Here is a 23958-nt window from a genome sequence, read left to right as displayed (position 1 = left end):
TGGTGGGCAGAAGCCCAGACATGGGGGCCCGCTCACTCCCACACCCAGAGGTCAGGCCAGGGCTCATCAGTCCACAGAGCCGCTGTACCCCTTGGGCCAGTACAAACCCTCCAAGAAGCTGCGGCATGGCCACCCCCGGCCTCGATGCACAGAGACTGCTCTGATCCCTTTCCTCCCCAACCCCCTTTCCTGGGGCTGCAGTGCCGAGCATTTCCGATGCCCAAGGACCACCCCGGGCCCCTCTGGCTGGGACACAGGAGCAGAGAGGCCAGAGAGGGACAAACTTTATTGGGGAGGGGGTCGGGCACAGGCCTTAGAACCCAATAACAAAAGGCATGTTGGTCTCCTGGGATTCTGAGGGGGGCAGGGGGACGGCCTCGGAGTCATCGGTGGGTGGTTGGGGGGCGGCCTCGGAGTCATCGCTGGGGGGCAGGGGGGCGGCCTCGGAGTCATTGCTGGGGGGCAAGGGGGCGGCCTCGGAGTCATCGCTGGGGGGCAGGGGGGCGGCCTCGCTGTTGCTCACGGTGGGCAGGGCCTGGTATGTCTGCATCCAGAACTGCAGGTAACTGGCCCTCAGGTCCCGCTTCATAGAGTCTGCATCCATCTTGTTGTTAATGTCCAGGTACTCTCTCCCATCCACTGTGTAGGGTTCCCACCGAGTAGGCACGGGCGAGGAGCCCACGTTGGGATCCCTGTGGGTGAAGAGAGGCTGGGTGGGGGCTCACGGGGCGGGGGGGCTAGAGCCCTCCTCCCCGTGCGCTGACCCCCACCCAGCAGAGCACTGCTGGGTGTGGGCCCCAGGGCTGAGGACCACAGGACAGGGGCCTGGCTCGGCACGCCAGCCTTACCCAGTTTTGGCGAAGTTGGTCCAGTAGGCGATGATGGCCTTAGACACGGTCCTGTCCTGTGCTCGGTAGCCCAGGGGCGTGGCCATGGGCTTCCCGAACACGTACTGGAGGTCATCGGCATGGTCGGCCCCAACCCACTTGGGGTAGATGGGCATCCGGGTAGGGTGGGAGAATAGGTAGGAGTAGGTCCTGCCGGTCCTGGGAGGGGACAGACACCTCCGGTCAGTGGGACCGGCCTGAGGGACGCAGGGGGACGCAAGCCAGTGCCCATCCCTGATTCAATATCCGGGCAGGAGGGGTCAGAGCGATAGGACAGGGGGCAGGGCCTGTGCCTCGCTCACGGCTAACCCGGGTTTGAGTCCCAGCACTGCACAGGGTCCCCTGAACCCACAGGGAGGGAGCCCCTAAACAAAAACTGGGGGTGAGGAGAAGGGGAGAGAGCGCAGAGCGCCAGGCTCGCGGGTGGCCCTGCCATTTCCGTTGGCATTCGCCCACATGCCCATGACAAGGCTGGTCCCTGACCCAGTGTCAGGAGTGACGTTGTTCTCGTGACGGGAGTGACCTGGACGGGGACAGCGCGGCCCGGTCCCCGGCCCTGTCTTGGGGCCGACAGGGCATTCTGCGCTCGTCTCTAGCACAGGTGCTACAAACGCTACCTCCTCCACTTTCAGGGGCTTCGCTCCCCCGTGCCTTTCTCTCTGCCTTTGTTTTCCGGCGAATATTATCTTCCTGCTCGGGGAATGCCTAGGTCATTTGAATTTCTTTTCTTTTTCTTTCTTTTGCTCGAGCGGGCCCAGTAACGTCTCCATTGGAGATTTTGTTGTTACTGTGTCTGGCATATCGAATACTCTCGGTAGCTTGCCGGGCTCTCTGAGAGGGGCGGAGGAATCGAACTCGGGTCGGCCATGTTGGCCGCTTGTAAGGCGAACGCCCTACCGCTGTGCTATCACTCCCGGCTGGAGCGATAGCACAGTGGGTAGGGCGTCTGCCTTGCATGCAGCCAACATGGCCGACCCGAGTTCGATTCCTCCGCCCCTCTCGGAGAGCCCGGCAAGCTACCGAGAGTATCTCGCCCGCACGGCAGAGCCTGGCAAGCTCCGCGCGACGTATTCGATATGCCAGACACAGTAACAACAAAGTCTCCAATGGAGACGTTACTGGGCCCGCTTGAGCAAATCGATGATCAACGGGAGGGCCTTTACTTTACTTCTTTCTTTTGGTTTTGGGGACATGCCTGGCAATACTCAGGCTGGCTCTGCACTCAGCAATCACACTCCTGGCAGTGTCCAGGGACCCTATGGGATGCTGGGAATCAAACCTGGGCCCACCGCAGCCCACTGCGTGCAAGGCAAGGGCCTTTGCACTGTGCTGCGGCTCTGGTGCTCATTTTCATTTCTGCAGGCTGGAGGCCTTCTCGGGCCCAGACTAAGTTCCTTGGAAGATGCCAAGTTGAGCCTCAGAACAGCTTACTCTCACCCGGCATGAGGTGAGGAAGCAGAGGCCAGAATTTTTCAGAGAGGAGCACATGGCCAGTGGGGAGGGGGCAAGGGGGTCCCTCTGGGGTCCCAGCGGGCAGCTGGCATGGGGGGGCTCATGGCTCTTGAGGTGCTGCCCCACCCCCACCCTGCCCCTCCCCTCTCACTTGGCTTGGGCCTTGTGCTGGGCCAGGGCCATGGCCGTGGGCATCAGGAAGAGGATATCCGTCTCGAAGTTCACCACCGTCTTCTTCTTGGTCTCCTGGGACGCATCTTGGCTCCAAGGCTCCGTGTAGAAGTTGTAGGTGGCCTTGGCACCTCTCTCGCCCTTGGCGTAGGTCAGCCCGCTGACCAGCTTGTAGAAGTCCTCACTGCAGAGACAGGCCCCACCAGGCGTGACGCGGGCCTGTCCCTCGCCACGGAGCCCCCACACCTGCCCCGCACCCCCACTCACTCGGTGATGCTCTGCTTGTTCTTGTCGATGGCGGGCAGGTCAATGGTGGTGAAGAAGTGGCCATCCATGTCGTTGGTGCCCGCAATGTAGTCGATGTCAGCGGCATTGTGGAACAGGCGGCTGGGCTCGTCGGGGAGGAAGTCTCCGTCCACCACGGGCACGAAGCCCAGGTAGTGCATCATGGGGTCTGGGGGCACAGCGCTCGGCTTTCACCCGTGCACCAGGCCCGGGTGACGGGGTCCTGCATGCTTTGACCCATGCCAGGCCTGGCTCCCGTGTGGCGGCCACATGTGTGTGGGCAAGGGCTGAGGGAAGCAGGAACCAAGAGAGCCCTTCCACTGCCGGAGGGAATCTCTTCCCAGAAAATAGTGCCCTGCAAACCGTGCCAGGCGGTGCCGACGTGGGAGCCCTGGGCGGTTGTGGGTGAGCTCTGGGTCACATCCTCAACAGGCTCTCGCAGTCCTGGGTGCTGTCCCCAGCACCATGCAGTCCCTCCCGCTAGCACCAAGTACGACTTGGAGGCCCGGAGCGACACAGTGTCCTCGGGCCTTGCTCTAAAGCACCAGCCCAGTGGACCAAGTTGTATCAGAAGGACCCCTAGGTGGGTCCCCAGAAGGACCCCCAGAAGGACTCCCAGGCCCTGAGCACTGCTTGGGAAGTCCCCAGAACAAAGCAGAGGCACCCCGTTACTTTCCTCTGGAGAACGGGGGTCAGGCCGACCCAGTGGGGCAGCCACTGATGACTTGAACCCCTGGTCTTCCTGGGGAGCCCTGGCCGAGGGCTGGACACTCCGTGGGCGGCTGCATGCATTTGCAGGTTGGAGACAGGGCACTCCCATGAGTTCTGGGGGGCCGTGACTGGGGTGCCTGGGGCCTAGGGTACCCCCCACCCACCACACTTACACTCCATGCCGACCAGAGGCATCTTGTAGGCCATGGTCAGCGCCTTGGGGTCAGTGACCTTCAAACACTTGGCCATCCTGGCTGTGTCGTCCAAGGGGCACCCCACCTTCTTGGCGATCTGGGGGGCGGCAGGTAGGGGAGGCCAGTGGTCAGGGAAGTGGGTGAGGAGGACATCCCCGCCCTCCCCACGCCGCCCCTTGCCTTACGCTTTTGGCCCAGAAGAGGGGGTTCCTCTGCACGGCCCAGGGGCTCAGGGCCACACCGCTCTGGCTGATGGCTCGGCGGATGAGGCCCTTGTTGTAGGGAGACAGGGTCTGCAAGACAAGACTGTCACCTGGGCGTCCTTTCCTCCCACCTGCGGTGCCCCCCCGGCCCCTCGGAGGCCCCAGACCTGCAAAGAGACGCTGGCACCTCCGGCAGACTCCCCAAAGATGGTGATGTTGTTGGGGTCCCCCCCGAAGGCAGCAATGTTCCTCTTCACCCAGGCGATGGCCATGTGCTGGTCCAGAAGCCCGTAGTTACCTGGAGCCAGGTGAGGAGTGGTCAGGGCCCCAGAACAGACTGGGGCACTTGGGACCCTGAATGGGCTAGGGTGCCGGAGGTCCAGCCGGACTGGGGTGCTAGAAGTCCCACAGAATATGACAAGGGATGACGGCTGGGCCCCAGAATGGCCAGTGGTGCTGGCCTGCAGCCTGCTCACACTTCTCGCCACGACCCTCCCACGGTGTGTTGGGGTCTTTGTGTCCCCCGAGGGTGCACTCCCGTGACTCATGTTTGTGTCTGTTCAACTGCCCTCAGGTGTCAGTCTGTCCCTCTGTCTTAGCCATATGTCCATCTGTCTGTTGTCTGTCCGTCTGTCCATTCATCTGTCTACCCATCTGTCCCTCTGTCTGTCTGTCTGTCTCCTGTTCCAGTTGCCGAGGGGAGTCCCAGTATCTCCTGGTCCTGGCGTGGGGTGGAACGCCCGTCAGCTGTCGTGTGGCGGGTTCCCGAGGCCCCCACGCACCTGGCAGATTGGCGTCCCCGGTGCTGAGGAAGCCCAGGGGACCCACGCGGTAGTTGAAGGTGACCACGATGACATTGCCGCGTGTTGCGATCTCCTCCCCGTCGTACAGGTAGTTCTTCAGCACGTTGGCGCCCTGGCCCGACCCAATGAGGAAGGCGCCACCAAAGATCCAGATCATGACAGGCAGGTTGTGGGACACTGCGGGGAGCAGGCAGGTGACCCACAGTCCCTTCAGGGACCAGCCCCGGAACCCTCTGTGCTGGCCTCAGGGACCTCCAGCTGATTTTGTTGTTGTTGTGGGCCATCCTTGGCTACGCTCAGCCTCACTCCCGCCCTGCACTCGGGAGTGACACCTGGTGATGCTCAGGGAACCAGCTGGGATGCTGGGGATCGAACCCGGGCCAGCCTCATGCATTCCTATCACTCCAGCCCCAGATGTTCGGTTCTTGAACCCCTAACCCAGCCCAGGGACAAGGCTGGATCTCTGACTACAGGGGTCTCCAGCGTGGACTGGGGAGTCGGGGGTGGGGTTGGGGTCAGACCTTCCTTCTTGCCCTGAGGCACCCAGATGTTGAGGTAGAGGCAGTCCTCAGACCCGTAGCTCTTGTCCTGAGTGATGGTGGTCTGCAGACAGCGCTTCTTGAATTCCTTGGCCTTCAGGGTCCCTGCGGGTGTGGGGTGGGGGCAGAGGACAGGGTCAGATGTTCAGCTGCCCACCTCCTGCTGCCCCACCCCCAAGCTGCAGCTACCTGCCGCTCCCACCTTGCCAGCCGGGGTGTGGCTGAGGCTTCTCCAGGGCCTTGGGGGGAGCTGCAAAGGGGATCCCCTTGAAGATGTCCACATAGTCGCCAAACAGCCCGAGTTTCTTGTTGACACCTTCCACGAAGCCGCCTTCTGTGTAGACGGCGCCCAGCTGTGGGGGTTGGGGCATCAGTGTGGGGTCCCAGGGTAGGGTCTGCCCTGCCACCCCCAGCTCCAAACCGAGCACTTCCTCTGGGGAACAGGCCAGGAGATGGTGTGACCGGTGCTCGCCTCAGACCCTGCCCTGTGCCTGTCCTGAGGAGCGCAGAGCCCCATCCTGGCAGACCCTGTCCTGACCCCCCCTCGAGGCCCCAGCTCCCACACGTTGCTGGCACAGAGGCGTGACCTGGTGCCCGGGTGGGCTTGGGGGGACTAGTCTGGGCCCCTTGGCCCGCCCCAGCCGCGGGGCTGAGGGAGATGTTTTCCCAGGAGACACAAGGTGCCCACCTGCCCTTCCACTGCTAAGCAGCGTGGGGCATGGCGCTCATAGTGGCTCTCAGGGTCTGTGCTCCGGCTTGCTCTCCCCCGACCCCTGATCCTGGACCCCCAATCCCAAGGGAGCCTCAGACCTTCCCCAGAAGCCTCCTCCTGCCTCTGGGGTCTGCCGGGAGCGGTTTAGGGCCAAGCCAGCACCTGGGACATCGTCCCAGGCTGGGCCCCTGGTGATCGCAGCTGAGGGCCTGGCGGGGAGCACCCCAGAATTCAAGGGGGGCTGGAGTTGGGGTGAGCACTGCAGGCCGGGGCTGCTCTCGGGGTCTTGCTGGGCAGGAACTGGCCGGCACCCCTGTCTGTGTCCAACCATGGAGTTCTGACCCAGAAGCCCCTCCCCAGCCTGTCCTTGGCCCCGGAGGCAGGGAAGCGGGCAGGTTTAGGAGGCAGGAGGAGGGACAAACCGACAGTGTCTGGGCGTGGGGTGAGCATGGGGCAGCTGCTGGGCCGACCCGGGGAGGCCTAGGGTGTGGGTCCGCCCCTGCTCTGCGCCATCTCCCCCTCTGCCAGTGGGACCCGCCGGCCTCTGTGGGCTTCAGAACAGCCCGATGCGGGTCTAGCTGTTGGATCGTGTCATGGTTCAGAGCGACCGTGAATGTCTTTCATTTGCTTTTGAATCATCAGTGGGTCCTGAATACCACACTGTTGGGGCCAGAACGACAGCACAGAGGGCAGGGCATTTACCTTGCATGCGGTCAACCCAAGTTCAATCTCTGGCATCCCATATGGTCCCCTGAGCACCACCAGGAGTGATTCCTGAGTGCAGAGCCAAGGCTAGGTGCCCCCCCCAAAAAATAAACAAACCACACACACACAAAAAATACTGTGCTGTCCCCTCAGAGCAGGGATGCTGCTGGCGCTGTGCCAGGTGTGTGCCACCAGTGTCCTGTGTCCAGTGTCGCGTGTCCCAGGGCATCACCCAGATGAAACATCCCAGTTCGGAGCCCCTGTCCCCCAGGTGCTGGGACCCTCTCAGGTCTGGTCCTGACTCACCTTCGCGGCACTCACGACCGCCAGGCAGCAGGCCAGGCCCACGACGATCAGCTCCAGGCGCCCCATGGTGCGTACCTGCCTACCCGCCTGCTGGCCCACGGGTATTTATAGAGCAGCGGGAGCAGGCGCCGGAGAGGGTCCCTACCCCCCCGCACCCCCTCCCCGCACCCCCGCCTCCCGCTTCCCCTTCCTCTGGCCCCACTCCATGCCAGTGCCCAAGGCCAGGAGGCAGCTGCCCTTTCCTGCCTCGGGCTTGGCCAAGGACACATCAGCCGGGCGCGTACTGGCACCGATGTGCCCGTGTACAGCTGGGCAGCAGCCCCTCTTTCTCACGGCCCAGGGACGGCCACCTGGGAGCAGAGGCAGGTGGCGGGAGGGACCAGCTGCCCTGGTCTGGCTCCAAGAGCTCCATCCCCCTCAGGGAACGTGCACCCCAGCCCTGTGGGCTCCCCAGTTCAGTAGAGGGCAGACTAGGGGTCTGGGAGTAGGACTTACCAGGGATCCCCAGTCATCCCTGCCCCCCCTTTCTGCTCCTCAAAGCCAAGACCGGCTCCGGGAAGCTACTAGGCTTGGGCTTGAGAGAGGGGCGCACCCCCTTGTCCTCCCTTCCACTCTGGTGCCCCTGGGAACCTCACTTTTTTTTAATTGGACCACCTTGAGATACACAGTTACAAAGTTGTTCATGATAGGGTTTCAGTCACACAAGTGTTCCAACACCTGCCCCTACACCAATGCACATTTGCCACCACCAGTGTCCCCAGGTTCCCTTCCGTCCCCCCGGGCCCTCCCCCTCCCAGCCTGTCTCCACAGCTTCTCTCTCTCCTGGGCATTATGGTCTGGCGGGTGACATCCCTTTACCTACCCCACCTGCTCTCAGCACTCAGCTCTTGTCCAGAGACCTCAGTCTCTGCTGATCAAGCCCCACAGGGTCACTGGCTGGGCGGAAGTGACCCCGGAGCCTGCACAGTGGGGACCATCTCAGCCACCTTTATTCCTTTGTTCTTGGCATGCTGACACGCTAGTCCTGCCCCTCCCTCCCCCACTGTCCGGGTCCCTGTGCCAGTGACACATGCCAGTGGGTCCACAGACTTCCTCAACTGTCCGTGCTCGCCTAGTGCTCTTGAATCCACAGGCTTTGGTGCTCATGAATATGCAAGCTTTTCCTGGAAGATTCCAGAACGCCTTCAGGCAGTTGCATCACCCCAGGATGCGGGTCTCTGGGCCAGACTCCCAAGGTGGCTCGGCACTTGCCTCCCAGCTCCAGGCTGGGCACTGCATCTTCCCTGTGCATGGAGGTGAAGTTGGGGCAATGGGGGGCGGGGGCGGAAGCCCTTTGGGTAAATTCCCTACTGTGTGCTGGGTCCAGCAGGGAACTGGGCGCCTCAGGCAAGTCTGAACCTATAGCCGCCCTGCACCGAGGAGGGGTCAGTGGGGGATCTCTGCAGGCAGCGGACCAGTTTTGACCTTTACCACTAAATACGGTCCCCAAAGCCCAGCCAGAAATGATCCCTGAGCACAAAGCCAGTGGTCAACTCACACAATATTGTAGGCTGGGTTAGGGCCCCAAATACAGGTGTCAGGGCTGCAGACCCCGAAGCCCGGGGGGTCCAGGCAGCTGGGAGAGCTGGTCAGGGCCCCAGCTTCCATACTTGCACGTGCTGACCCTCCTGTTCCCCCTCTCTCCAGCCCACCTCCTCTTTCTATGCACTGTCCTCCCCACACCAGCCCTGGGCTGTCCCAACTGTCGGCCCTGTCGAGGGACTCTTGAGGGACTCAGGAAGCCATGAGAACAATCCCCTCAGACAGAGAAGCCCCCGGAAAAGGTGTCTCCAACAGGACTGTGTTTTGTCCCGACCTGAGCTCTGGAGACACTGCCCAGCATTTAATCCAGCCCTCCAGCAGGGCCAGACACAAAGCCCTGAGAGGTAAAGAGGCAACGTTACTTACAAATATTCAGAGCTTTAACCTGAGTCAGCTGCCAGGAACAATTTGAATAAAATATATAGTGGGGCTGGAGCGATGGTACAGTGGCTAGGACACTTGTCTTGCATATGGCTGATGCGGGTTTAATCCCTGGCACCCCATATAGTCCCCTGAGCCCACCAGAAGTGACCCCTGAGTACAGAACCAGGAGACAGCCTGAGCACTATCAGATAGAGTCCTGAAGAATCTGTCAGCATGTTGTACTGAGGGCTGACTGGACGTTTAGAGCGAATGCTGTATCTGTTTGTGCCTCTGTATTTATTTGTATTTTTGGTACTCAGGATCTTGTGTGGTTTGGGGTCACACCAGATGGTGCCTGGGGGCCACTCCTGGCCCTGTGCTCAGGAGATGCTCCCAGCAGAACATGGAACTGGACTCCAGCGCCACCCTCCAGCTGTGCCTGATCTGAAAGCTGGCGTATTGCCAAATCCCTTTCCAAGCGCTGGGGGGGAAGGGAGGGTGGGTGGGGGGAGTTTTTCAGATGGATTTAGAGGTAAACAAAGAAGCACTGTCTCATTCAGTTTCCTTAAACTTTTACAAGTAGACGCTCACCTGCCTGGCTTGGGCAAATCTTTAATAACTAAGGTTATTTCAATATTAGCTCACTATTGTTGAGACAGGTAGGATGTCCACGTGATCAACATAGAAAATGCGAGTACATTTAAAAAAAAAAGTTTTGTTGTTTGGGCCACAACTGAGGGTGCTCAGGGAGCACTCCTGGTGGTAAAAGCAAAAACTTTAATTCTGTTCTAGTTGACGAACAAAGATGTTAATGAAAATTATCTGAGGTTGGAAGCTTTGGATCTTGGCCCGTTGACCTATAGAAAGTGCAGAGGCAGCCCCTGAGGTGTGGGATAGGCCTGCGCTGGACATGTATGGGGGGAGGGCCCTCTCAGTGTGGGGGCAGCCCTGGGGCTAGCATGCTGGTATGCTTCACCTCACGGCACTCCCTGGCTCCGAACCTGTGCCCTCCCCACGCCTTGGCCAGAATGGCCATGGTTCTGAATGGGCAGAGCAGAACACAAACCCAGTGGACATCACAGTGTACGGAACTGAGGTAAACACTGGAAAAGTTCTTCCTGATTGGAGCACGGTCAGGGAGGGTAAACACAATTGTACTGATCTTCATCAGTTAAGTGTGGCCAATCACAGGGGCTCAGTGAGAGTGGCCAGGCCGCCCTTGCCAGCTCCAGCCTGTCCTTTCTGAACCTTCCATTCCTGACTCTGCCCAGGGAGGTCACATCTGAGAAGCTCAGAGCAACAGCCCGACAGCCCAGACCACGAGGGCCAAGGAGATGGCACAGTGGTCAGCACCTATGTTCTGCCGGCACGAGGACTCAAGTTCAAACCCCAGAACACGAGGTGCCCAAGACCCCAGAGCACTTCTGGGTGTGACACTGGAGGTCACTTGCTTGGGACCCCCCAAACTGGAAACTGTTCCAAGATTTAAAGCAAGGGACCAGATACAGGAAGATATTCCATGTTCACAAATGGGCAGAATATAGTCCACGTGTCCATCCGAGGGGCCAGGTCAGAAAGGTCACCCAACGGTAAAAGCACCTTTGCACCCTGCTGTTTGAATCTCCAAAAATACCAGGCTAATTTCTGAGCACAGAAGCAGGAATAGCCCCTGAGCATCACCGGGTGTGGCCCAATCCCCCCAAAATACTCATTTTACAAAAAACATAACTAATGTGAGCCCTATGTAAAGTTCAATGACAGCTATCTTTTCATTGTTTTAGAACAGGAATTTATAATAGATCTGGTGACAGGGTTTCATGCATGCTTTCTTTTTGGTTTTGGGTCACACCCGGCAGTGCTCAGGGCTTACTCCTGGCTCTCCACTTGGGAATTACTCCCAGGTGGGATCAGGGAAAAATAATGGGGTGCCAGAGAGCAAACCCAGGCCAACCGCTCGCAAAGAAAGTTGCCCTCTCCACTGTACTATCACTCATGAATACTTTTTTAAAAAATTTTGTTTTGGGGCCACACCTGGTGCTCAGGGGTTCCTCTTGGCTCTGTACTCAGGAATTATTCCTGGCGGTGCTCAGGGGACCATATGGGATGCTGGAGATCAAACCCAGATGAGCTACATGCAAGGCCAGTGCCCTCCCTGCTGTCCTATCACTCCAATCCTCATACATACTTCTAAAGGGAACCAAAATATTTATGGAATAACGAAGAACCTACATAGCCAGAGCAATATGGAGGGTGAAAAAAAAAAACACACAAGAGCTATATCACAGCCAAGCAATAGTCATTAAAACTGTTCATTATAAACAATGAATGGAACAAAACCAAAAAGAACCCCTAAGATTTCAAAATAAAGACATACAGATTGACAGCATACCACCAAAAGCAGAAATGAATCTGGACATATACAGACGCTTAACCTGCAACGGAGCTGTCATGGTCACACTGGGGAGGAAACTCCAGGAATTGGTGTGGGGTGACTGCATCCTGACCCAGCAACCACTCGAGCTCCTCACAGATGCTGCGTGCATCTGGCCTCACCTACAGGCTCCAGATGACGGGACCAACGGACGGACCTCAGTGATTCAGCATCCAAGATGCAGGGAGCCAAAGGCAACAGTGCAAGGGGTGGGCACTTGCCTTGCACGCTGCAGACCCTGTTAGCTCCCTGGAGCTGAGCACCACAAGTGAGTCCTGGGCAGAGAGCCAGAAACAGCCCGAGCACTGCTGGGGGAGCTCAACCAAATAATACACAATTGGGACAAAATCGCACTGAGAACTTTTTGTACAGGCAAAGAAATGTAGGGTCTGAGAGACTGTGCAATGGGGATGCCATCTGCCTTGCCTGCAGCCGGCCTGGACCAGTACCCCCGGGCATGGCCAGGGTGGCCCCAACTGAACCCTACAGGACTGAGATGGACCAATCAAGCCCAGAGTTGTAGGCACGCGGGGGGGGGGGTGCAGAGAGCCCTGTGGGGACACGGGCTGGGCAGCTACAGGTACCCCACAACTCATCATTCCCCCCAAGCCCGAAACCAGCCCTCGCCCCGTCACTGGCCCCTGTGGGGCTGGGTGGTGGGAGCCTCGGGCTCTGCCTGGTGCGGGGTTTCCATGCAAGCTGCCACTGTGGCTGTGGGCATGTCTGGTGAAGCAGAGGCGCTAGGGACCCCTCGGCCTTGGGGACACATCTCTGCTGGGTCAGCTCTGGGGTGGACAGGGTGGGAATGCACCCCCGTTCCGGTGGGCCTCGGGGCTCCTGGGAGATAGAGCAGATCCCCTGGCAGGGGGAGCCTTAGCAGGGAGCTGCTGGGGGCCCCAGACTGGGGAGATGCACCTCTGGGCAGGCTGCCTGTGCACCCCAGTCCCCCGTCCCCTGCTGCCTTGTTCCGGGGCCCAGTGAAGACAAAGGTCAATTCTTTTTGCTCCTTCCCACCCGCCAGGGTCCGTGGGGCCCTAGTGTTGCCCACAAGAAAACAGTGAATGGGCCGAAGCAATAGGACATTAGGGAGGGTGTTTGCCTTTGCACGTGGTTGACGTGGGTTCGATCCTCAACATCCCATATGGTCCCTCGAGCACCACCAGGAATAATTTCTTAGCGCAAAGTCAGGAGTCACCCCTAAGCATCATCAGGTGTGACCCCCCCGCCGAGAAAGAGGTCACTGACAAGGACCAAAGGCGGCAGTGAGGGGGCTGCCGGGCCCAGTGCCTAGACCACCCCCCAACACCGGGGCTCCTGGGAAAGGAATTAATGACGGGAGTCTGCAGGGCCTGGCCTGGGCCCCGGAAGTCACAAGTGGGTGGGTGTGTACCCTGGGCTCAGCTCCCCACTGTCCGCTCAGACAACGGGGGGGCCCAGTGCCACTGCACCACTGAAGACCGCTGGCCTGGCTTAGCACTGCAGGGAGCAAGTGTCAGGCAGGACTGGCCTGTCCCAAGCGCCCCGTGGGCTTTCCACAGGGTCCCCCCATCAGCAGGGTCCACGTGCAAGTCACACATAGTCCAGCAACTCCGTCTCCATCTCATTGTCACTCGCGTCTGACGGCTTGAAGTCCTCTTCCTCGTCCTCTTCGTCCTCCCCGTCTTCCCCGTCCTCCCCGCACTCGTAGGCCGGCTGGTCCTGGCTGCCCTCAGCTTTGGCCGGGCTGGAGAACAGGGCTGTGGGGGGACAGGGGTCGTAAGCACAGCACAGGGTGGGGTGACAGGCCTGCTGGGGGGGCAGCACGGGGGATGGGAGAGGGCCCCCAAGGTGTCCAGGGGAAGGCCGCAGCTCGGTCAGAACCAAAGGGGCCGCCCCTCTGGGTGCTGGGGGACCCTGAGGGTGCCTCACCCGGCCTCTTGGCACGGATGGTCTGGCGGATCATGAGGGACATGGCATCCCGCAGGTCGTCACCGGTCTTGGGGAGGCACCAGCCGTCCCGCTCTGTGCAGCTCGTTTCCGTGCCGTCATTGCGCCGGATGATCTTCTGCAGCCTGGGGGCACGTGGGCACAGTGGGGTCATGGGCAGGCGGTGCCCCGGACCGGCCCCTGAGCTTCCCCCAAGGGCAAGAAGCATCACCATACGGGGGCCCAGGCCCAGCAGGTGCTCCTGGGGGCAGGGGTTGCGAGCAACGTGGGGAAGAACTGGAATTGCGCTAGGTGAGGGCTGCCAGGGTAGGGATCCCCGCCGCATTTCCAGCCAGGAGCCCATCCCGGGGACCCCCGCACTTACTCCTCCACATTGAGGTCGCACAGCTGGTAGAACATCTGTCGATACGGCGGCAGGGCCCCATCCCGGAAGATGTAGACGGAGTCCTGGACAGAGTGGCCGGAAGGGTGGCAGCACGTCCCAGGGGCCCTCACCCCCTGCGGCACATCTCGGGAGCCAGAGCCACAGGGACACAGCTGCTCCTCGTGGCCCCTGGGTCCCTCTGCTCCAGTGGCCCTGCAGGGGGACTCTTCCCCCCTCCCACCAGACAGCCCCCCCACCACCTCCCCCTGGTGCCCACCTTGAGCTTGTACTTGCTGGAGGCGGATTTTCGGGCACTGGCGGCTCCCGAGGGGCCCAGGCCCTGCTTCAGGTCCTGCACAGTGACCAGCTGGCTGGCTACGGGAGTAGGAGAGTAGGGCGAGCTCATGGTGCCTAGGGCTGCACCCCCTGCCAGGCTGCCCGGCCCCTGGGGGTGCTGGCCCAGACGGCGGCTCACCTGTCTTCCTGACGGTGATGGGGAGGCTGTAGTTGCACGTGCTGCGCTTGGCCTTCACGGGCAAGTCATTGGGGGTGTAGCCTGCAGACAGAGCAGAGGTTACAGGGGTGGAGCCTGCAGGGGGGATGGGCTTGTGCCTGACTGTGGCTTGCGGTGTTACAAACATGCTCCGGAGTCAGGGCAGCCAAGAGCAGGTCCCGCGCCCCGCGGCACAGGCTGAGTGAGCGGCACCCCAACGTGAGATGGGAGCACCCTTCGCCCCCAACGCCCTGGGTCAGTGTCACAGAGCCCCAGGGACAGCTCGGCCTGGCACAGAAGCTGCTGGGGCGGGGGGCAAGCACGTGGGGCCGAGGTGCCTCACCGTATTTCATCCCGCACCGGATCCGGAAATCCAGGACCTGGTACATCTTGGCGGCAGGATCCTTCCGGGGGTCGTACCCGAAGCGAATCCACAGGCTCCTCCAGGGCCCGGTTATCTGGAGGCACCATGGGTGTAAGGAGAGGTCAGGGCCGGCACGGCACTGCCCCTGTGGGCAGGCCACCAGCCTCCTCAGCCCACCCTGCTGTGGGAGGGAGGACATGGCGGGTGGCCAGTGGCTCTGCCGGCCCTGGCCAGCGTCTTTACAGGCTGGGGTGGGAAGGCAACTCAAGCTAGTGGCAGCTCCCCAGGACGGCTCCGCGCCCACTGCCCCGCACGTCTCAGCAGCACATCACATTGGCCCAGAAACCCTGGAGGGACGCTGGGATGACCCCGCCCTGTACCATGCCCCAGAGGGGACGCCGGCTCCTAGGGAACCTCAGGGATGACCCTGCCTCAGCCCTGACTGGGGCAAGTCCCCAGGGCTCCGCCAACAGCGTGAACACTGCTGTCTGGGGCTGGGGAGGTGCACGTGCAGGAGCGTCTGGGGTACCCCAGGCCCCCGGGGACCACACGGAGCCCCAGGAGCACGGGGCTGCGAGTAGCCTCTGAGTACTGACCAAGCCCTCCCTGAAAGTCCTTCTCACCCGCCTGTGCCACTAACACGGCAGTGCAGGGATGGACCGGGAGTGGCGAGCGTGATGGGCCTGCGTCACTCACCATGTAATAGGCCAGAAAGGGCAGCAGGACCTTGAGCTTGTCCGGGTGGATGCTGAGATTGGCCTTGACGGCGTTTCGAGACCACACGGGACGGACGTCGAAGAGCTGCAGACACGCGGGGTTCAGTGGGCGGGAGGTGGGGGGGCGGGGTGGGTGGGGGTCCCCGGGCTCACCTTCCGCAGCTCCTCCTCGGCCTCCCGGTCCACGGGGTTGGCGCACACCCGCCTCCACGTGTGCACCGCGGCCTCCAACGGCTGCCCGGGCACCTCGGGGTCCTCAAAGTTGACAAAGATGGCGTTGTGGGGGCGCCGGGCCCGGCTCAGGCCAATCAGGTTCTCGCACGAGACGGTAGGGTTGTTGTAGCCTTCCCTGGGGGCAGGCTGGGTGAGCAGAGGCAGGGACCCCGCATCGGGGCTGGAGACCTCCACGGCTCCCTGGCCTCTGACAAGACTCAGGGCTTCCCGGCCTCTGACAGGACTCGGGGCTCCTGGGCCTCTGACAGGAGTTAAGGCTCCAGTGTCACCGTCATAATGCGGGTGACTGCATGCAGCCGTGGACCCTGGGAGACCCTGGCGGGAGGCAGGGGTCGCAGAGGCTGCTCTGAAGACGCCCCAGAAACCTATGCTGAGTGCTGGGTGCTGGGGATGGGGGGAACAAAGGCCCCACACCTGGCCCCAGAACCCCCCTTGCACTGTCCCCTGTGTCACAGCAGGTGCTGAGCGCTGAGCCGCGTCCCAGGCCTGGGTGCTGGACTCTGTCCGGCCAGCCTTGCCCGCACTTGTCCGAGGCAGTGACGTGGCCCCCAGGGACCTCACTGAGCCCTCTGACCTGTCCTCTGGCCCCGGCGGGGGCAGTGCCCGCTTGCAGACCGGGCAGAACCCAGGGCTGCGAAAATCAATGTGTCCTGGGAGAACGGGCAGCTTCCCCGGGCGCACGGGGCGGCAACAAGGCGACAAGGACAAGGCCCAAGGGCGGCCCCCACGCACCCCTGAAGCGGCATTTCCTGGGAGCTCTGCCTGCTTCCAGCCACCAGAGTGAGCTCTGAGGGAAAGAGTCCAGGTGGCCCAAGGGGACACGTCAGCGCACACATGGAGGCCACCGGCCACTTGGGAGACACCACAGAGGCCACTCAGCATCGGTTCACCCCTGCCCTCCCTTCCCCACAGGTTCTAGTTAGCAAAGGCCACGAAGGTCCCCCGGTGGGCCCCTCCCAGCGCCATCGGGACACGGGCCCCGGGGTGCAGCCCTGCTGGCCCCAATCCCCGCGAGGCACCGTCCCCACAGGTCTGGCCGTCCTGGCTTCTGGCCCCCCGGCCCCTCTACTCCCCCATGCTCACACGCTGCCTCCTCCTCCCAGTCCTGCTCCTTGCAGGGTGCAGGCTGACCCTGACGCGGCCAGGCCAGATCTGACAGCAGCCCGTCCCTCCAGCGGCCACGTCACCTGCGCCTCTCACCCAGCTCGGCCAAGCAGCGCGGCCTGCATTGGCCACTCGTCAGTCTCCCGATGGCAGGGAGAGGGTGACTGGCCAATCTCCAGTCTCCAGGTGGCGGGGAGGCGGTGGTTACCACACATGCTCAGCGTGGCCCGGGGGGCTGCAGCACACGGACTCCGGGCCCTCTGGCCTCTCAACTCTGGCTGTGTGCCAAGGCCAGAGGCCGCCTGCCGGCAGCAGACATCACCAGGCAATCCCCGCTGGTCTGCAAAAGGCCGGGCGGTCCCTGCCTGTTCTCCTGCTGGGTCCGGAGCTGCTCCGGGTGCCTACCCTGCAGAAGTGACTTCCCGTGACCCTCCTGGGGTGGCGTCAGCACTGAGCAAGTCTCTGCGGGCGCGGGGACCAGGGCTGGGGCTGGGCCCCCACGCCTGACGCCATGTGCCCTGGCTGTGAGGGGAGAGGCAAGGTGAGCAGGTGCCGAGACCTGCCCTGTCAGGGGCGCTGAACTGTGCTCAGGGACAACGCCTGAGCCAGCCTGCCCACTGCGGGTCTGTGCCCAGCTGCCACCTCTTCATCTGCACAGGGCCTCGCCGCAGGCCAGCCTCGCGGTGTCCCTCAGCCACAGCAGAGAGCAGAGGGGCCGCCGACAATCCTGGGGGCTCATGGGAGAACTGAAAAACTATGCCACGAAACTGCTGCGGTCTGGTGGCTGAGGCCTCGGCTTGGATTCTGGCCCCGGAAAAGGCAAACTGGACTCGGAAGCAGCCCAGCAGCCGAGGGTCAGGCCAGGGGCAGCAGACACGCCAGGATAGGCCACAGCCTGGCCCCAATGCCTGGCAGCAAGGGCACCAAAGGGAGAGACAGTTCACGGGCACGCGGAGACGTGAGGCCAAGGCAGCCCTGGGTGGGGACCGCGGGACCCCGTTTCTGAAAGAAGGGCAGAGGGTGGGGTGGCTCACAGGGGTCCTCACCGGTGCTGCGTTTCGGGCCGGTAGAAGTAGTCCACGGGGGTGTCGAGGCGCGAGAAGATGGGCGGGGGGATGAAGAGAGGCAGATCCTGGTGGAAGAACCCCTCCTGCTCCGGCTTCTCCAGCAGCACCTTGTCGTACAGCGACAGCAGCGTGCCGCCCGGCTCCAGGTGCACGGCCAGGTACTGGAAGTCAGACATGCCTGGGGACACGCCGGACTGGTCAGCGCCCTGGGGACAGGGACTGGGGACTGGTCAGTGGCCCTGGAGGATAGGGGCCCAGGACTGATCAGATGCCCTGGGGGCCAGGGGCCAGGGACTGGTCAGTGGCCCTTGGGGACAGGAGTCCCCTGCTTCACAGCTTCTCCACAGGGCACCCCCAAATCACTCAACAGATTCGGGAGGGGCCAGGGAGACAGCGAGGAGTGGCCCTGGCCCGCTTGAGCATCACGTCTCCTTAACGGGCGCCTGGCGGGTCTCGGGAGTGAGGGGACTCCCTGGAACACTGCATGGCCCTCCGGCCCCCCGTGCTGATGCTCAGCACACACAGTGGACCCCACTCTGGTCGGCAACTCTCTCCTGCCTGCTCTTCTCCCCCTCACTTCTTCGTGCTCTCTATCTGACGGGGTGGGGCACCATCTCAGTGCTGGGAATTGAGCCAGACTCATTCATGCAATGAAGTACCGGCACTCTGCCTAGCTCCCTGGGCTGCTCTTCCAGAACCCACGCAAGAGCTACACGGAGGCCTGCCCAGGCCTGGCCGTAGCCTCTCACGGAACTCCCCAGGGCCACGGCACACCAGTCACGGCTGCATCAAGGAGACGGGGAGGCAGGTTGGCCAAGGGGATGGGAGGCCAGGAGAATGGGACACTGGGAGGCTGGGAGACTGGGAAGCTTGGAGACAAGGTACAAGAACACACAGAGCCCCACAGGGGCAAGTTCTTACTCCCAGCCTCTCACTGGGCATCCCAGTGGTGGCAAACTTGTGAGGACCTGCTAAGAATTTGAAAGGAGATGAGAAACACAAGCTAAACTTAAAGAAGGAAAAGCTGAGGGGCTGGAGCGACAGCACAGCAGGTAGGGCGTTTGCCTTGCACGCAGCTGACCCGGTTCAATTCCCAGCATCCCATATGGTCCCCCGAGCACCACCAGGAGTAATTTCTGAGTGCAGAGCCAGGAGTAACCCCTGAGCATCGCCAGGTGTGACCCCCCCCCAAAAAAAAAGAAAGAAAAAGAAAAAGCTGAGGGGCCTCTCTCCAAGGGAGCCAGCCCAACAGCTGGACAGAACGAGACAAGGGGAGCCGAGGGCCGAGCAAGGCCAGAACAGCCGGGGAGGAGCTAGGTCTGGAGCCAGAGTCTTTGAAAGGGAGAACAGCACAGCAGGGAGGCCGACACTTTGGCGGAGGTTTGCCATGCATGCAGCCAACCCAGGTTCAATCCCCAGCATCCCCGAGCACTGCCAGGAATAATTCCTGAGTGCAGAACCAGGAGTAACCCCCCGAGCACAGCCAGGTGTGACCCAAAATAACAAAAACAAAAAAGAAGACGGGGCCAGCAGGGAGGGCGTTCATCTTGCACATGACCGAGAGGAGTACAATCATCAGCGCCCCATAGAGTCCCCGACCCTGCCAGGAGAGATTCCTAAGTACAGAGCTCTGAGTAATCCGAGCACCGCGAGTGTGGCCCCCAAAACAAACAGAAGAAGATGAGGGGCCAGAGACAGAGTACAGGGGGTGGGAATGGGGCTGGGGCACTTGTCTGCACGCACTGAAACCCAGAGGGTCCCTGAGCCCTGCTAGGAGTGATCCCCGAGCACAGAGCCGGGAGTCAGCCCTGGGAACAACCAGGTATGGCCCATAAACCACGTCGGGTAACACTGGTTTGTCTTTTCTCCCTTGCCACAGGGAGCTTAGGTTTATCGGGTTACTCCCATCACAGTGCTCCCAAGTCACTTCCATTCCTTCATCTGTAAACTCTTCTCTGTGCTGTCCTCCCCAACCAGTTAATCGCCTTTTCCCCCTAATCAGATTCAGTTAACTTGTAAGGTCAAATCCTTCTAAGGACACTGAACTTGTATTTTAAGTTAAACATTGCTTGTCCCCATCTTTTGTATAGTTTACTTTAAAGCAATGTCCTTTCTGTATGGACACAGGAAGACAGTTAATATTATGCTTTTGTAACTTGGGAGTTTATTGACTCCGAACAATACTCACTCCTAGACATCTGCTTCCTCGACTTAAGCCTCAGTTGCCCTTAGTCCCTGGCACCCCAAAAGCAAGGTCTAAACAAGGCACTGAAGGGACCCAGGGCAAGCTGTGAGCTACCCTGGCATCAAAATGGGCCAGGTCAAGTGCCACAATACTTAATTTATAAGTTAAGAGCACAGTCATGGACAAACTCTGTCATGACCCAAAAGAGGTAACTGAATAAGGACCCTGCTGGGGTCAGGAGACTAACCTGGCCTGAGAACTGTGGTCTGGAATATCTAGTGAGATGTCCTCAGAAAGAACCAAACTTTAAGCTTGATATATCTCTTACTGTGCTCATACAAAATGACACTGCTAGAAATATTAGAAGTAAATTTACTACCACTATTTAAGTGGATTACTTGCTGGGGAAAGAAGAAAGCAACACACCCCGAATGGAATCCCGCCCTTGAGCGGATCTCCTAGTCATCTGGAGTCATCTCCTTAGATGAGATTTTGTCCTTGCATTAATCTCCTGGAGGAGTGGCCTAACCTCTCTTTGTTGATTTGTTCACGTTCAACCCCACCTTTGTGTCCCCACCCTACATGATTTCTGTGTAAACCAGACTGTCAGAGTGGGCTGGGGGAGTGAGAAGGAGAATGAGGGGGGTCCAGAGAGAGAGGCAGAAGGAGAATCAGAGGAGAATGGAGAGGAGATTGGAATAAACTGCAGTTGAGGGCGACCAGCACCGCTGTGGCCCCTTACCAGCACAGAAGCGGAACGAGCGAGTCACAGGCAGGGAGTGTGACCCTAGGGGCTGGAGCGACAGTACAGCGGGGAGGGTGCTTGCCTTGCACAAGCAGACACAGGTTTGACCCCGGCACCACATATGGTGCCCCTACCCCTACCCGCTGTACTCTTGCTTTGGCCCTTCCTGCTGCTTTCAGAACAGGTGAAAACCCCGTCTCCGGGGCCGCAGCGATAGCACAGCAAGGAGGGCACTCGGCCTGCATGCGGCCAACCTGGGTTCGATCCCCAACACCCCTGACAGTCCCCTGAGCCCACCAGGAGTGATTCCTGAGCACAGAGCCAGGGATGAGCCCCGACCACCACTGGGTATGGCCCAGAAACCAAAACATTAGGAATAATAACAGAAGTAGCAAATAAACTTCCTCCTTGCTCAGGGCTTCCGCTGCCTCCTAACGGAACTCGCCCAGCTCTCCATGCTCTCGGCCCAGTGCTCTGCGGCTCCCGCTGGCCTGCCCTGTGCTCAGCCCCGCGCTCTCTCCCGGCCCAGAGCAGGCACCTTGAAACTTGTAGATGGTGGAGACGGTGCCGAGCACCTCCATGTGGAACACGCCATCGGGCTGGGCATCCCTCTGGCGCCGGCGCTTCCTCCTGACGCGGAGTAGCAGGCTGCTGGTGCTGAAGCGGTTGGCACACAAGGGGTGACAGTAAGGGTCCTTGGGCCGGAAGTACAGCTCCAGCCTCTTGGAGGGGTCCGCATAGATCTGTGGCAGGAGACAGAGAGCGTGAGCAGCCCGGCCAGCATGGGGGGGGCACTTCCCACTGTGCCCCCCACGATTCCTGCCCGGCACTCAGGAAGCTCATTCTGCAGTTCTCGGCTCCCCAAGGCTCACCTGGAATGAGGAAAGCTTCGGCAACTTCACCCCTTCCCATTCCCCCAAAACTTAAGGACTCTGGAGTGAGGAAAGGCTGACCCACAGGGGGTGGGAGTGGGGGGGTGAGCAGCACCAGGCCAGGGCCCCTGCACAGTGGCACCCTTCAGCTCCCGCCCTGCGTAACTTGAACAGGGCCTGTGTTCAGAAGGCATCCGGGCAGAGGGTTAAAAGGCACCAGGATTGGGGGTTGGAGAGATAGCACAGCAGGTAGGGCGTTTCCCTTGCATGCGGCCCACCGGGGTTTGATTCCCAGCATCCCATATGGTCCCCTGAGCACCGCCAGGAGTAATTCCTGAGTGCAGAGCCAGGAGGAACCCCTGTGCATTGCCGGGTGTGACCCCCCCCCCCCAAAAAAAAGGCACCAGGACTGCTGGGAAATGTGCACTGGTGAAGGGATGGGAGTTGGACTACTGTATGACTCAAATCCAATCATGAACAGCTTTGTAGGAGTCTATCTCACGGCGATTCGATTAAAAAGTTACAAATAAATAAATAAAAGGCCCCAGAAAACGCAGCCGCAGCCACAGGGACTGGAAGGACCCCGCATGCAGTGGGGCGCAAAGGGAGTGGGAGAGACTCACTGGCAGGGGGGACCACCAGAATCTTTTCCAAAGGGCGCCCTCTGCAGTGGGTGCCCAGGGAGTGCGGGTCTTGCCATGCCTGAGGAATAGGCCAGAATGAATGGAAAGGCGGGTCCCCCAGGCAGGAGCAGGAGGAAACCCCAGCTGGCAGCAATTTCAGTGAGGGGCCTCCCTAGCTCTGCAATTCTCTGCAAACCTGAACGATGAGGCGGACCACCAGGCTGCTTTGAGGACTCCAGGGCAGTTTTGACCCCAGACTCATGGGCTGTGGGCACGTAATGTGGATGTTGGGACTGCGGAGTGAGTGACTGCAAGACCATGTGCAGCTCTCCAGAAAGCCAAGTTTCAGGCGCAAGTCACAGACAAACGCTGGAACATCACTTTGGGAGGGAGGGACGGTGCCAGGCTGGCTCAGCGCGAGTCCTGGCAGAGATATGGTCTTCAGAGCCCCGCCAGGGGATCCCTGAGCACAGAGCCAGGAGTGAGCCTCGCCCACAGCTGGCCGTGCCCCCAAAACCATAGAAAGCCAAAAAGAGGGTGCCGGTGACAGTACAGCAGACAGGATGCTCGCCTTGCATGCGGCTGACCTGGGTGCGGTCTCCGAGCCCTGCCAGGATGAGCCCTGGGCACAGAGCCAAGAGTCAGCCCTGAGCACGGCTCGCGTGCAGCGCCCACCCCCCGAAATAAAAACAAGAAAAAAAATAACACAATTTCGCGGCCAAAGAGCGTCTCAAAAGGCTGTACTGTACGGTGGGTTCGACCCCTGGCGCTGCATGGTCCCGTGAGCACTGAGTCAGGAGTAGCCCAGCACCGCCGGCTGTGCCCGCACACAAAACCAGCCCCCCCAGCCCCCCAAACTCTCGCACGGAAGCCAACGCGCCGGCGGGCGACGCCTCCTCACCCGGGACACGGCCTCCTCGCCGCCCAGCGTGCTCAGCATCCGGGGCACGTCGCGCACCGCGCCCGGGTACTCCACGCACACCAGGCGCCGCTCGCGCCGCAGCTGCACCGGCACGGCCCGGCCCGGGCCCGCGGCGCCCGCCATCCCCGCGCGTCCTTCCGGGGGTTGGTTCCGCGCACAAACGTTCCGGGCCCCGGCTTCGGCGACACGCGAGCGAGCGCCTCCGCGGGCAACGACCCCACAGCCCGGCGGGACGCGGGCGTCGCAGCCGCCGTCGCCGCCGCCGCCGCTCGGGGCCTGAAAGGCGAAGAAGCGCGTCGGGGGCGGAGCGCAGGCGACCTGTCCACCCAGAGCGCCGGGGCGAGATTTGAAGCCGCGACGGGCCAGGAGGCTTCAGCCAATAGAGAAGCGGGCCGGAGCTGTGTCCCCGCCTCCCTGAGGGAGCTACCCAATTGCGGCGGCCTGGGGGCGGGCCAAGGCAGACTTCCGGCGGCCCGCCTTCCCGAGGGGGACGGTCTCCCGGTTGGACACACTTCCGGCCCGCGAGGGCTCCCGCGCGGCCCGGAGAGGCGCCCCCGTCCCCCAGGAAGCCCCGGGCCGGCGCGGGCGTCCGTCCTTCCGCTCCCTGAGGCTGGGCCGAGCGCGAGGGGCTGGAGCGGGCCGCGGGCCTCGGCGGGAGACGCGGGACGGGAGGCCGGAGCCCGCGGGCCCGAGAGGATTTCTCGGGGGGCCTCCCGGGCGGCCCCCGGGGCTCGGGCCCTGCCCACCCGCGCGGCCTGCTGGGGCCCGGGACCCCCGGGGACCGGGGTGGTGGCCGAGGCCGGGCGTTGGGACGGCTGTTCCCGGGGAACGGCCGAAGGCGACAGCAGTCAGGGACCCGGACCCGAGCGGGACGGAGTGTCGCCTGTCGTCGCCGGGGGGCTTGGCAGGGTCCCCCGCTCTGAGCGCTGGGGGCGGCGGCGGGCCCGTGGGTCAGTCGCCGGAGTCCCCGCAGAGGCCCGGAGCAGCCTAGAATCTTCCA

At 61.4% G+C, this 23958-nt stretch overlaps 2 protein-coding genes across 2 annotated transcripts; both read right to left on the bottom strand.

The window, feature by feature from the left end:
• Positions 1 to 313: 313 nt before the first annotated feature.
• On the bottom strand, positions 314 to 7052 carry CEL (carboxyl ester lipase). The gene is made up of 11 exons (XM_056132668.1): positions 6969 to 7052; positions 5448 to 5598; positions 5228 to 5350; positions 4686 to 4883; positions 4071 to 4201; positions 3886 to 3993; positions 3680 to 3797; positions 2778 to 2964; positions 2491 to 2694; positions 849 to 1046; positions 314 to 692 (listed from the first exon to the last, which is right to left on the bottom strand). Exons 1-11 carry the CDS (start codon positions 7032 to 7034, stop codon positions 314 to 316), a joined length of 1863 nt encoding a protein of 620 aa, XP_055988643.1. The 5' UTR covers positions 7035 to 7052.
• A 5758-nt stretch (positions 7053 to 12810) lies between these two features.
• GTF3C5 (general transcription factor IIIC subunit 5) lies at positions 12811 to 21208 on the bottom strand. Its single transcript, XM_056132863.1, has 10 exons — positions 21080 to 21208; positions 17591 to 17772; positions 15360 to 15555; positions 15187 to 15291; positions 14470 to 14584; positions 14109 to 14189; positions 13911 to 14008; positions 13634 to 13716; positions 13252 to 13394; positions 12811 to 13079 (listed from the first exon to the last, which is right to left on the bottom strand). Exons 1-10 carry the CDS (start codon positions 21146 to 21148, stop codon positions 12913 to 12915), a joined length of 1239 nt encoding a protein of 412 aa, XP_055988838.1. The 5' UTR covers positions 21149 to 21208; the 3' UTR covers positions 12811 to 12912.
• Between the last annotated feature and the right edge of the window lie 2750 nt (positions 21209 to 23958).

The sequence above is a fragment of the Sorex fumeus genome, unplaced genomic scaffold, assembly GCF_029834395.1.
Source record: "Sorex fumeus unplaced genomic scaffold, SorFum_2.1 ptg000095l, whole genome shotgun sequence".
Taxonomy (NCBI): Eukaryota; Metazoa; Chordata; class Mammalia; order Eulipotyphla; family Soricidae; genus Sorex; species Sorex fumeus.
This window is presented reverse-complemented; position numbering and strand designations above follow the sequence as displayed.